Source organism: Vipera berus (assembly GCF_964194415.1).
Source record: "Vipera berus genome assembly, chromosome: 3".
NCBI lineage: Eukaryota > Metazoa > Chordata > Lepidosauria > Squamata > Viperidae > Vipera > Vipera berus.
The window spans coordinates 169,548,808-169,562,176 of record NC_138204.1 but is presented as its reverse complement, the minus strand read 5'-3'; the positions used below and the strand labels follow the sequence as shown (position 1 = coordinate 169,562,176).

Genomic DNA, 13,369 nt, shown 5'->3' with positions numbered 1-13,369 from the left:
ACTGCCATGGGATAATTGTAACCTAGTTGCCAAGCAACTGAATTACAATCATGTGACCGCAGAGACAATACAACAGCTGCAATGACAACTCCTTATTGTAAGTCCTTATTCAGTATTGTCGCTGAACAAAGACTACCTATATTGTCCCCTGGGCAGATAAAACACAATATTCACACAGTTATATACATTTACATTTATATTTCTCATTATACGTCTTCTGAATTCAGTCCCTATAGCAATGCTAACAAGAAGGAAAGATGGAAGGAAAAGGGAAGAGTCTTGGGCTGGAAGTGTAGAAAAGCTGGATTTGGAGTTGGGAGCAGGACCATTGATGGACAGAAGGATATAAAACAAGATGGGCAGGCAGTAAAGGAGGAAAGTTAGAAAGAATCATGACAACTGGGTAAAGCTATAAGACAGACATCAAAGCAGACATGGAGAAAACAGGTTTTATGAGTAGAGAGATGTGGGGAGGATACTTGAAGGTTGCTGCAGCCGTATTCTTGTTATTGTGATTTTATTGCAATTTTGATTTATTAATATTATATGTACTTTATTCTTTATTGTATGCTGCTTTGTTAACTGCTTAGATTCAGTTGTTTTGAATTAGAACAGCATAAAGTGTAATGAGCAAACCAACAGAAGGTGACTTGGTCTTTCATGCAGCATTCATGATTTTTTCTATGTATGAATTAAAAAAACGACAACAGCCTTGAGAGTCCTGCTAGATAAGAGGCTATCTAATTCAGTATTCTGCATTCAACAGTGGCCAGCCAGATGCCTTCTAATCCAGGTAAAGGATTTTAGAAGAGGATCTTGGCTTAAATCTTATTGTCTTGGGCTTCAGTCCCGAGTGATAAATATGGAATCTACCCTGAGTTGTAAAAATGAATGCCGAATTGCTGAGAATTTAACTCTTGACACTTTGGAGAATCTAAAAATTCCTTGTGAAACAAGATGATTCCCATACAAGATGATTTTGACTGCATAACAAGATAAAATATAAGCATGCAAAACACTCTGAAGTGATCTAGATGGTTTATAGATAAGAATTCATTAGCATCTTGCAGCAACCTTAATTACGACAAATTAATGACAGAGCATATCACTTAAACAAACAATAAGAATGGATTTTGTCAGAGACCCTAGGGAGCTGCTCAATCTGATATATAGAGCAGAAGGATAATTGGTTGAGCTGGAATAAGATAGCATCCTATATTTCCTATGTAAAATAGTGGCATATTTTCTTGATATTCTGTTTAGGAAAATATATAAACTTACCAGTAGAAAATCTATAGCTGATGATCTGAGATGTAATGTGGTATCAGCCAAAAGGTCAAAAACTGCAATACGAGCCATATCATCAATCACAACACTACGACAAAGAAAGCTGGAATAGGTTTTAAAAATAGTTAGTAACTAAGTCCTAATATTCTCTAATTCCAAAGAAGTTTTTTGCCTTTTTTCTGCCTTGAACTTCTCGTCTATAAAGCTATCACCAAATGCATGAACTGCATATCATGTTTAAATTAAACGAAGCCCAGAGTGAATTGAAAAAAAACCCCACTGCTTTCAATCAATACATGAGTATTACAAATTTCAGTTCACCATTCAGTTTGTTCTTCTATGCCTATGAAATAGCTGGTATCTAAGGGTATTCTACTAATGCAGGACTTTACAAAACATGACAAAAAAAGTGCTAATACAAGATTGATTTGAACAGAGTCACAACCAGGGTGGACAGATTTTAGGACAGCATGGGATACAACAGGATTCTAGTAACTAAATCCATGGTATAAAAAAGTGCTGCAGATGTGCGTTCAAAACCTAATAAAAAAGATATGTTGAAGTTATGTATTTAATCCAGGAATATAGGATTAAAAAAACCCAAATTGTGCTTTTATACAACTGCCCATAATTCCATTCCTGGTTTCATTTCCTAGTCTTCATGAGTGACTGACCATACAAAGAAATGTTTAAGTTATTGCTATAGTTCAATAATAGAAATAGCAATCAAAATACCTTTTATTCCTCTGGAAATCATCCCCTTCGGCAGTATGCAGATGTAATAATATTAATATCAAGAACTAGAATCTGAAACATCTGCCCTTTCTTAGCTTAATGTTTTTAAACTATTCCTATATTCATTTCAGTGTAACAGAAACAATCTTAAGTTTTTACATATCATCCACACTTCAATTATACAAGGAAAAAAACCCTTAATTAACGGTATGTAACTATTTGCATAAGAAAGAAACTACAGCTGGTTTTTTTGAAAGCAGAGGCAAAGAATTGAGCCTGAGAAACATACATGTTATTAAGAGTGCTATTTTTAATCGGGAAAAATAAAGGAGATAAAGAAAAGGAATTCATTGGAAACTAAGAATCCCAGGAAAGAAAGAAGAAAAGATAGGTATATTTAGATGATGAAAACCCAAAATATAAACTTATTACATTTTTCTCACCTATACTTGCAGCTGTATATATTAATTTTTGCCTCCATCACTTGCCCAAGACTCTCAGTCTTTATATTACCTACATACATTAGGTCATGATCTGTGATATACTCAAAGATGATTACATAGCGTCCAACTTGGGGAACCTTCAGTTTGATCTGTAGATTCACCTAAAGAAGATTCAAATCATGCTTGGATGTTATCAGAGTAATGGAAGGGTGGCTTCTTTCATACACTAAATAACAACCTAGGTTTTTAAAACAAAGGAGAGCAATATCAGGTCAAACAGATGGGTTTCCAGGCAGTTCCAGGTATTTTCTCACACTTTTTAAATTTAGCAAATACTACCTGAACCCTCAGATTAAACCGCAGCTAACAAGGGAGGTAAACCTGTCAATGCTTTTTTGCGAGGAAAATGATAATTATTTTCTTCTGCTTTCTCCAGGGTTAATACTTTCCCTATACATTTAGCTTCCAACATGGTGTCCATGTCCTTGCAGATATCTCTACCCTACCTGTTTTATTTCTAATTAAAATAAAACAGGTAGGGTAGAGATACTGTGCTGTAAAACAAAATTCTAGCATCCAGTGTCATCTTTATGCAGTATTTTAGAAGGCCTCTAGGGCTTACATAAGTCATAAAAACAAAGATGGTGGATGGCTGCATCCACTGGTTCACCAACCTGCCCAGAAAAAGAGAAGTACAGTGGATGAGGTATCCTGAAGTATAAATAAATAGAAGTAGAGCAACCATATCAGTCTGTCTTCTAATAAAAAGTATTTCATATTATTCACATCTACAATGGCAGTCATAAAATAAGCTCGTTGGCCATAGCTTTGTGAGAGCCCCCACAATATACCCCCAAAATTTACAATGTGCACGTGGAATCCAGAAAGAATATGCATAAAACTAAAATGTATTAATCTGCCACATGCTGTAACAAATCTACAAGTTAACAAGGAAGCTGTCAGAATTGTATATACAATTGTAATGAAATGTGTGGATTATCTTGGGAAATGAGAGGAAGAGATGTTGCCTAGGAAACAATCAGATAAGAGAAACAGGAGCCCCCAGTGGCTTAACAGTCAAGAAAAGAAACACAGGAAGGACCCACCCTAACTGATCAAGCAGTTATAAGTGGTGGTAGGAAGTTTATACTTTTAGACTCTCAAGATTCTGTTGATGTAGCCTTACAATAAAGTAGAATTAGTTCGCCTCATTGTTTTCCCTAGCTGATTTACCTCAGAGAGGTAACAATTGCTCACCTTCCCTTAAGCATTCAGAGGAGAAAGGTACAGATGCTACATTTTGTCATGCCCCATTTGGAGGGGGATGGTTATATAGCAATAGCAATAGCACTTTGACTTATATACTGCTTCACAGTGCTTTACAGCCCTCTCTAAGCAATTTACAGAGTCAACATATTGCCCCCAACAATCTGGGTTCCTCATTTTACTGACCTCGGAAGGATTGAAGGCTGAGTCAACTTTGAGCCAGTCAGAATTGAACTCCTGACAGTGGGCAGTTAGCCTGCAATACTGCATTCTAACCACATGCACACATACTGTGGAGGAAGCAAGAACTGTCTTTACAGTACTTTTACACAATATATATCCTGTGTGGTGTTTTCCGTTACACAGACTGTCAAGAGATACTGTAGGCCAGGGCTTTTCAACCAGTGGTACAGGTACCACCTGTGGTACATTGGCACCTGGCAGGTGGTATACAACCATCCTAGAAAAGTGGTAGCGGGGGAGGGGAATTAGCTGAACTGGTGGCAGTACCACACAAGCCTGAGCGAGAGACGGCTGGAGCTGCAGGGCTGTCAGGGCTCAGTGGAAGCGCCAGGATCAGTGCCAGGCTCCAGCTGGAGCTTGGCGCTGATCCTGGAGCTTCTATGCCCAGAAGAAGCACAGATCAGCTGAAATATCACTAAGCAAGGACTACCTGTACTTCATCACTTTTTTCCTTTTTTTGTCATCAAGTTTTTGACACCTCGCTAGGCAACTGGTGGTACTCGGATGTTGCCATATCCTAAAAGTGGTACAATGGGTGAAAAGGTTGAAAAGTCCTGCTGTAGGCACTATGTAACCAATTTTGTCCTATAAGGATATCTTACCTGCTGACCACTAATATGAGACATCACTGGATGTTTGACTGTTGGCTGTTGGAAAGTTGTTTTTCGGTATTCTCCCCCATGCAAGAAATATGTTACTTCTGTACCAAAAACACAGCGATATTTATCTACTGGCAAGTATTCATACTGCAAACAACTTGAAAATAAAAAAGGAAAGTGTTTAATTGGATCATCAACATAAATTTTAGATAACCATAATAGAAGATCCATTAATGTCCCTGAGATACTAACTTAGCTGTTGGGATATATCCTGAATATGTGCAAGGCTGTACGACTGGAAATTGCAAGATGGATGCTTCATAGTAGTCACTCGGTAAGAGGACTAGGTAATCCTGAAGTGACAAAACAATACTAGCATAAGCATATTAATAGCCAATAAAGTATTATATGAAAGTTTCAACAAAATTACCTAATAAACCAGCTTTCTCCAGCCTCTATATTCTCCAAAGATGTGAACTTCACTTTCCAGAATTCTCAACAACAGAAATGTTGGCTGGGGAACTGGGAGTAAAAGTCCACACATCTTAGAATACTCAATTTAGAGAAAGCTATAATATACATTTGCAAACAAGGTTCAGGCTAGAGTCCATTCAGGATTAACAATATAGTTCACATATCACATAACAGATATCAATTTATATGTAATCTACCCATATTGAAACACATTCCAAAATAATCCTATGTGCAATTGTGGTTCAAAAGCACAGGTCTGTGTTCACCATATCCAGCAGATCCTACTGCTTTTACAGGGATGTATCTCAAGTATAAGTCAAATTCTAGTAACAGCACCTGAAGAGTGTGACTGACTCATTCTATACACCAGTGTGAGATCCGATTTCCTGAATAGACATTTCCCTTTTAATTGTACTCCAGAAAAGAATTAGTTTACAAAAATATAAATATTATTGTGATAGAGCTTCTTCTTACCAGAAGGACACCCTCCACCATGATTTTAAACATCCAAGTTCCAGGTCCCAATAAAAATGAATCTGCAAAACCTTTTCCTGGAACAGTTACAAAAGCTGGATCTCTGCTGAGTGGGAAGAAGATGTCTTTACTCTGATCAGTCCCTGATGGAAAACAAATCAAATTAATAATTTATTGAACATTATTCACCCAAAAATAACATTACTTAATTCAAATTAGACAGTCAACCAGTGAAGAGTACATTTCCATATACAGTATGATCTTCCAGCATGGACACCATTCTCTGGAGACTTTGCAGCCTGATTCTAATGCAATGAGCTTATATAAATAAAGTGTGATTTAGAAGAACAGAACAAACCATGTATCCATATTTCCTCCTGTATCCAGCTTTGAAGGTCACATTTTGCCTTATTAAAGCTGGAATTTGCTGTGATATCTGAACTGAGCACCTTTAGTTAATCTCTGCTTACAGATAAAATCTTGGTTTGTAAGCAAAGATTAAAATATAATTTCCATATGAATGTCGTGTGAAGTAAGTTGGCTGTTGGGATACAAGTACCAGAGTTGGCCACATAAAATGAGGAAAACAATTTAGGCAAGAACATGGAGACTATTCTCAGGTAAATAAATTCAAATATATCTGCTGCTTATGGTACCTTCATTCAAACAAAAAGAACCCTAAATTTAGCCCTGAAGCTCATGAAAAGCAAACTTTATCTACTTTATGGCAACCAACTTAAATTTTCTAGTGAATGAATGCTCAAAAAAGTTATCAGCAGTACAAGATGTTCATCAACTATAGTTGTCTCCTAATAACACTCACAACCCACAGCTTTAAAGATATATAATTCATCTAGTCTAATGTTTCATAAACAAGCTGGCTAGGGAATTCTAGGAGTTGAAATCCACACATCTTCAAGTTTTCAAATTGAGAAACACTCATCTAACCAAATCTCAGTACAGGTACCATTCACATTGCATTAACCTCTCAGACAAAGCACCCATATTTCAAGTTCTAATCCCTCTGTCAAAAAACATAGCTGGCTGCGTAGAGGCTGGAAATGGTAGCTTTTAAAGGCACATAATTAAAGCCAAAAGCAAGTGCCAAAATCACTTTCCCTAAAAGCACCTTAAGAAACATCTGTCAGCACTACAGATCTAGTAATGGCAAGCACAGAGAAATATGGATTAATTATGAAGATCGTTAGCATGACATGCACATGTCGGCATCTTTTATGATACTAGAAAGGTACAGCAACTGAAAATTGTTTAATTTGCTGGGTTATAGGGCTTGTTTTCATAATCACTTGTTCAAACATAAACAAAGTTTTTTTTTCAAGGAAGAGCACGACATCTGAGTAGCTTGGGGGGGATTATACTTTTCTTTAGCTTGACCATGCTTATATCCACAGTGATTAAAACAATTTATTCTGGATTTATGACCAGACAGGACATTTCTGCTACTATGTACTTATATGTCACATTTGCAGCCATAAATAAGGGCAGACAGATCACCCATAGCCTAGTGAAGATGCACAGAATCTGTCTTGAACTGAGTCAGGATGCCAGTTCAATATATTTGCCTGAAATTTTGTTTGAATTTGGTTATGTGAGCTTTCAAATGTCTTCAGTCAAATGAATCTGTGAGTTAAATCACTCAGAACACCCACATCTATGATCACAGAAAACACTTAACTAATAACAGAATTATCCTAGTTTCTGTGATTACTTACTATGTTAAACTACGTAAATAGGCTGGAATAGTGTACTAAGTCAAATGCACACAGACAGACTTACAAAAGGACAATTACCACTAATGAAGCATACAATGGTACACAAAAGCAAGCAACTCATGGTTTATAAGAAAACCGATTTAGCATGTTGAACAAGCACAGCCTACATGTGAGGGGAAAAATACCTACAGTGTCCATGCAGGGGAAAAAATGCACGGCTGATAAAAGACCTATCAGAGGCCTGCCCAAAATGAAAGTTGGCAAGATCAAGCACCAAGTAAGAGACTACAAAATGCACAAAACTCACTGGATTATGTAAACAAGCCTTATTAAATACACCCTGAATTGCACTGAACGTCACTGCACATCATTCACTGAATTCTGTATCCGTCCTGCTTACCTACCTTTTAAGGTCCGGGACTGATAAGCTGTTATGTGGCCAGATACTATTGCAGTTCCAGGATTTATATATCTCAAGATAACATGAAATAAATAGGGTTTTGGTTTCTTCACACTCAAAGTTATCCTGACTTCATTCTGTAAAATGGAAGTTAATAAAACAAGAAAAAGATAGACAGCCATAAAGTGCCAAAAGGCTAAGCCATGCAAGCAAAATATTCAATGTCTATCAGGGGGGAAAAAACCCTCTCCTTTCTCTCTATAAATAGATACAGACATGCAGCTGAATACATAGAGAAAGAAGCCTTTCCTGAAGTAAGGAAGAGAGAAGATGGGCAAACCTAGCAAGAAATGTAATTGACTTACAAGTGTTATTAGGGTCAAAATGCTTTCCCTCAGCAACTGAGATCTTCCCTTTAGAATGTTTTGAAACCAAGCTGACATAGTGCAGTACTAGATGGAAGAGCTTAGGAGAAGCCACAGTGACAGGAACTACCACCTCTGGCTGGGAAAATAAGAAGCAAAGAAGAGGACAGGAAAGCAAATTACTTAATACTACCACCGAAAGACAGAAAACATCTAGAAACATTAGAAAATGCAAACACTATGGGTAAACTTTACTGTAGGTCCAAAAAGAATAAAACATTTCACAATGAAATCCAATCGAGTATATAAACTGATATATTTAGAATATTTGTCAATAGTCTGAGGCTCATCTCCAAGGCTCATCTACTTTCTTATCTTCATCTATCTGAGAGAAAGCCCCACTGAATTCAGCGTCTTCGTTTCTGGTATGATTGCCAAATGAATCCGCGAGGGACTGTAGTATCATGCACTGTTATCCAATTAACTTTGATATTAATTCAGTGAAATGTTGCATCCAACAATCAAATATTATATACTTTGTGTTATGGCCATTCTTTGACCAGTTTTATATTAGATATTTGAAAAGTAGGGTTTCAATATGTTAATATTTTGTTATAGCTCACTATCAAGAGAATCCAATTTAATGTTAACAATGCAAGGGATACAGTTGGGAAGAGTTCCATACATTACTCCTTTCATAATTATTTGAAGACAATTATTTCTTCAAAATTCTGCTCATAGAAATGCAACAATTTGGTTTGAGGTATATTACTTTCATTTTTCTCTCAGCAGTCTACCAAAATGTTAGTCCTACTCTCACTGTTCTTATTTTCAAATATGATGTTGACCAGTTCAATGGAAGCAGATGGGCTGTAATCTCATGTCTCATAAATCAATGTCACAGAAAATAGCCAAGAATAATTTCCAGTGTTGTCAACAAGCTGCCTTCAGTTTAACTATATATATAAATTACATTTTAATTGGTGTTTAGGAGACATGGATTTCTAACCAATCTCAATGCTAAATATACAAACTTCCTAAAAGGAATTTGATTAATTAATCAAAACCTAATTAATTTAATTTCTGAATATATTTCTCCTTTTTGGTAATTAGGCTGTACCAATTTTTTTCATAGAAAAAATCAGGTTTTGTAACACACAACCACTCTTAATGGGTTGAATTCTGTTAATTCCCAACACTGTTACTCAAAAAGAGGGATGTCAAATTTTTCTATATGGCTATAGAAGAACCATGTGATCTAAAGGTTTATATGAACCTTAAGCACATAATTGTCATGAAAATGTTATAGGTATATATGCTGTTCCAGGTTATCTTAGTTACTGCTGAGAAAATGAAATGGAATCATCACTTTGGTCTTTCTGCAGACTGTGTAATAAAGAGACCAAAGTTTATTGAAGGATGCTGTGTTTTCCATCTCCTCTTTCACCACCTAAAACAGTTTTTCCTAACTTTGTTCGCTTCAAATGTGTTAGATTACAACTATCATCTTTCTTGTCTTAAGAATGAAAGGTGATGTGAGCCAATAAATCTAGACAGGGAGTAGGCAGATCTAAAGAAAGGGATTTAAGTCTGTGAAAACAATTTCAGCAGGATTAAAGAGATGGTGCTGTCAGACCAAGATGAATTCACACAACATATCTGGACCAAAGTAAAGTACATGCCTGTATTGAAGACATCTGTACATAACCTCTCCAACTAAAGCCAGGAAATTCTTGAGGATTATAACCAAACCGGATTCCTCTTCCATTAGGAGATATACCATCCTCAATTTCAAACTTCATGTGATGTAAATCAGGTAAGTAATAATTCTTTTCAGGCCTTTCATAAATGAGATAATAACAGTGTCTTGCTTTCTTTTTGAACATTAATGTGCTTTATAGTAACATAAAACTCTACTGGATCAAATATTTGTTTAGCATACAGTTTTTGACATTATTGCATTTAAGATAATAACTTTCCTTCAGCTCACAGGATCCCTAGCAGAGTACACTGTCCCTTTGCATCAAGCTTTAATTTACTTAACATCAACAATATATTTTATCATTTATTCAAGTACCATTTTTCCTGCTTTGCCTCTAAAAATAACTTCAGATCCAAAATTCAAATCATGCTGTAACACATGGATACTTTAAGTATATTGTAGATTAATATAAAAATAGCAAAGAGAAATAGCACAGCCCTAATAAGCAAACTATCAGAATTAGCATTAATCCCAGACCTAAACAGAAAGGTAAAACTAAAAAGAAAGGAGCAAATGGGTAGCTTGTTGGGTAAGATTCACAACTGGAGTGTAGCCCCATGAAATCCATCCAGGAATGTAGTACAGGCTGCTTAAATATTGTAATTTTTTTATGTAACCACAGCTTATTTCATACTAAATTATCAATCATGAAGATTGCTTCTAGATATAAAATGCCTAATAATGCCTAACAAAAGACACTTTGTAGTTATTCTCTTTTTCTTTCCTTAAACCATGTGGATTTGTTGCAGCATGAGGGGAAACATAGTGATTTTTCTGCTTTGCATAACTGAGGAGGGATGTTACAAAACAAGTCTTCCCATTTTACTTACTCCGTACAAGTTTTCCCAATTATGTGCTTTCTGCATTGGCAGTCACCTGACAGGTCATTGCAGACATGACTTACAGACCCTCCCACATCACATTTGCATCCTGCAAGTGAAAAATAGAATTAAATCAATTTTTGGTCAGAGAACAAATACAACACACTACTAGAAGTACTGTAGGCCTCTATGGAAAGAAAGATGAACAAAATGTTTTCCAATCACAGAATGAGAAGGAACGTTGAAGACCATCTCATTTACAAGGAGTCTGGATCATACAGCACTTCCAGTAGCGGTTTGCCCATCTTTTCGTAAGGGCCATGACCAAACAAGACACCATTATCTTCTAACTGGTTCTCATACTAAAGACTAAAATATTTTGCAAAACATTGAATATTTATTATATTGACTATCTATTTTAAAATATGTCTTATTTAAGCAAAATATTTATCAAAGGCTACAATTATAAATGAGTTTGACTGTATTATATTGTAGCCAATCTATGAATGGTAGCTATGTTTGCTGCTTGTTCTATCTTGCCCTTGCCTCTCTTGAAATATCTATTCACTATCATAACTGAAGGCAGATGTAACCTCTGATCATCAACAAAGCTGTTATATAGCAATAATATACAAAAAACAATCTTTTCAGAAATTTATTATCCTGTATCAAATTTTGCTCTTAAAAAGCCATACTGTACCTTGACATCCAAAATAATTCTTGGTTTCCAGGCCATAATAACCAGCCTCACAAGTATCACAAGGACCTCCACAAACATTAGGTTTGCAGTAACATTCACCACCCAACTATAACAGGAGAGTTGGAAGGAAAAAAAACAAAGACAATTTCAACCTTTCCATTGATATCAACAGTAGCACAGAGGAAAACTTTGGACATTATGTGGCAAATGGGCATACCATCACAAACAAGCATATTTGATTGGATTGCTTCCTTAGAAATGCACAAGTTTTAAGTCTTCCAAAATTTAGAAAACAGGTTCCAGGTAGTAGAACAGACTGAAAACATTATCTTGTGATCTATCATATTTTAACTTTCAACTGCAGACACTCTTCTAAGGTGAAATATATCAGAAATTGTCCTGAGAACATCAGAACATACGCTCACATTTCTATTAAGCTCATTCTTCACAAATTTCAGGAGTTACAATCTGAGAGTCTTCCACTAGTGATCCTTCCTAATGAATTATGGAGGAAGATCTTTTTCATTATTGATAAGAGTAAGAAACTATTTATGGAGTACTGAACTTGACAAATCATCTACAACTTGAAATGTAGTAACTTACATTATTTTTAACACAGGAGGTTGTTTTTAGTGTTCTCCAGAACACTTACTGTATGATAAAGAAATTAAAAAGCAGAGGCAAAAATAAAGTTGAGCAAAACATTAAACTGTATCACAAATTTTAAGACTGTCTGTGTCTATGGACAGACAGTGTTTAAAAGATGTTACAGAAGATCAACATGCACTAACTGACAAGACTGAAAAAGAGTTAAAATTGATTTACAAATGACAGGCTACAAGAATGACATTAGATACAATATTAATACTGAACATGCAAAAAAACTCTGTTAATGTCTTAATAATTAAAAAAGGATATACAAATAAGAAATCAAGACTATGACATGCATAATTTTCATAACTTGGTTTTACAAAAGAAGCTTGTTAAAGTTTTGAAGAATTTTGTGAGAAGGGACAAAGAAGAGATGAAAAGAAACATAAATTCCAGTACACAAATTGAAGGAAGTAAAGATTAAGGTTGTTAAAAATAAAAGGAAGGAATATGACGTTGGTTTATTTTATCAAGGTTAAGATGAATATGTTGTTAAAGCTGGTAACCTTAATGACTTTTGCTGATCATGACTGAACAACAAGACTTTAAGGATTTGTTTCCGGATAACAGATTGGATATGGGAAGACGATTTGTTGTATTATAAGAGAAAGTAATAAGTCATTAAAATTGTTTATACTTGTTCTGATGAAGGGGGAAGTCATTTATTTATATATTTCCATTTTTTCTTCATTATAATCTTTTTTTCTTTCTTTTTTTGAATGTTTATTTTTTATTTTTATTCTTTTTTTAAAGTTTGTATTTATTTTCACTGTTGTAATTTTAATCTTTAATAAAAAATTATAAAATAAATTTGTATATTTTATTTCATAAAAAGCTTCTGTAATTTTTAAATGTAAACAGAATGTAAATAAACTGTTAGTAAATAAAATGCTTTTACCTGCTGACATTCCCTAATTCCACTTAGTACTCCAGCTATATTACATTGGCAGTCTGCAAAAGGAAACAAAGCTATCTGAATCCCAGCTAATGAGAAATTGATTATAATACTGTAGTTCACTAATCAAATGACAAATCCTGGACATTTTAGTTCTGGTGGTTTTGTACAACTGATAGACAGACTTGAGTTTCTTTACATAATACAAAAAAAAATACCGGCAATGATGCACCAGTACAGAGCACCTTAGTTTTTCAGTTCTCCAAACCCTACTTTCAAGCACAATGTTAAAAATCACGGAGATAAGGAAGCAAGGATCTCAAAAGATTAGAACAGAACAAAAATATTTGAATTAAAATATTAAATTAAAATAGCATTTACTCTTTCAACAATTAACTTCAACCTGGTGGCAGTGGAGAAGTACAAAAAATAAACCTGAGATGTGCCCTGCAATTTCCATATTTACTGGGATTCTGAGAGATGCGATCAACTGGACCATAATCTCTCTCTCTTACTTGTTC

General features: G+C 35.1%; 1 protein-coding gene across 1 annotated transcript in view; it reads right to left on the bottom strand.

Moving 5' to 3' along the window:
* The window catches only part of LAMA3 (laminin subunit alpha 3), a gene marked incomplete at its 3' end in the record, with an annotated part of 140,142 nt that overhangs the window by 82,805 nt on the left and 43,968 nt on the right, over positions 1-13,369 (bottom strand). Inside the window, 10 exon segments of the mRNA XM_081324856.1 lie at positions 1,282-1,390; positions 2,466-2,626; positions 4,577-4,730; positions 4,826-4,926; positions 5,522-5,664; positions 8,020-8,152; positions 9,699-9,858; positions 10,612-10,711; positions 11,303-11,408; positions 12,852-12,904. Coding sequence (XP_081180982.1) covers positions 1,282-1,390; positions 2,466-2,626; positions 4,577-4,730; positions 4,826-4,926; positions 5,522-5,664; positions 8,020-8,152; positions 9,699-9,858; positions 10,612-10,711; positions 11,303-11,408; positions 12,852-12,904 — 1,220 coding nt within the window.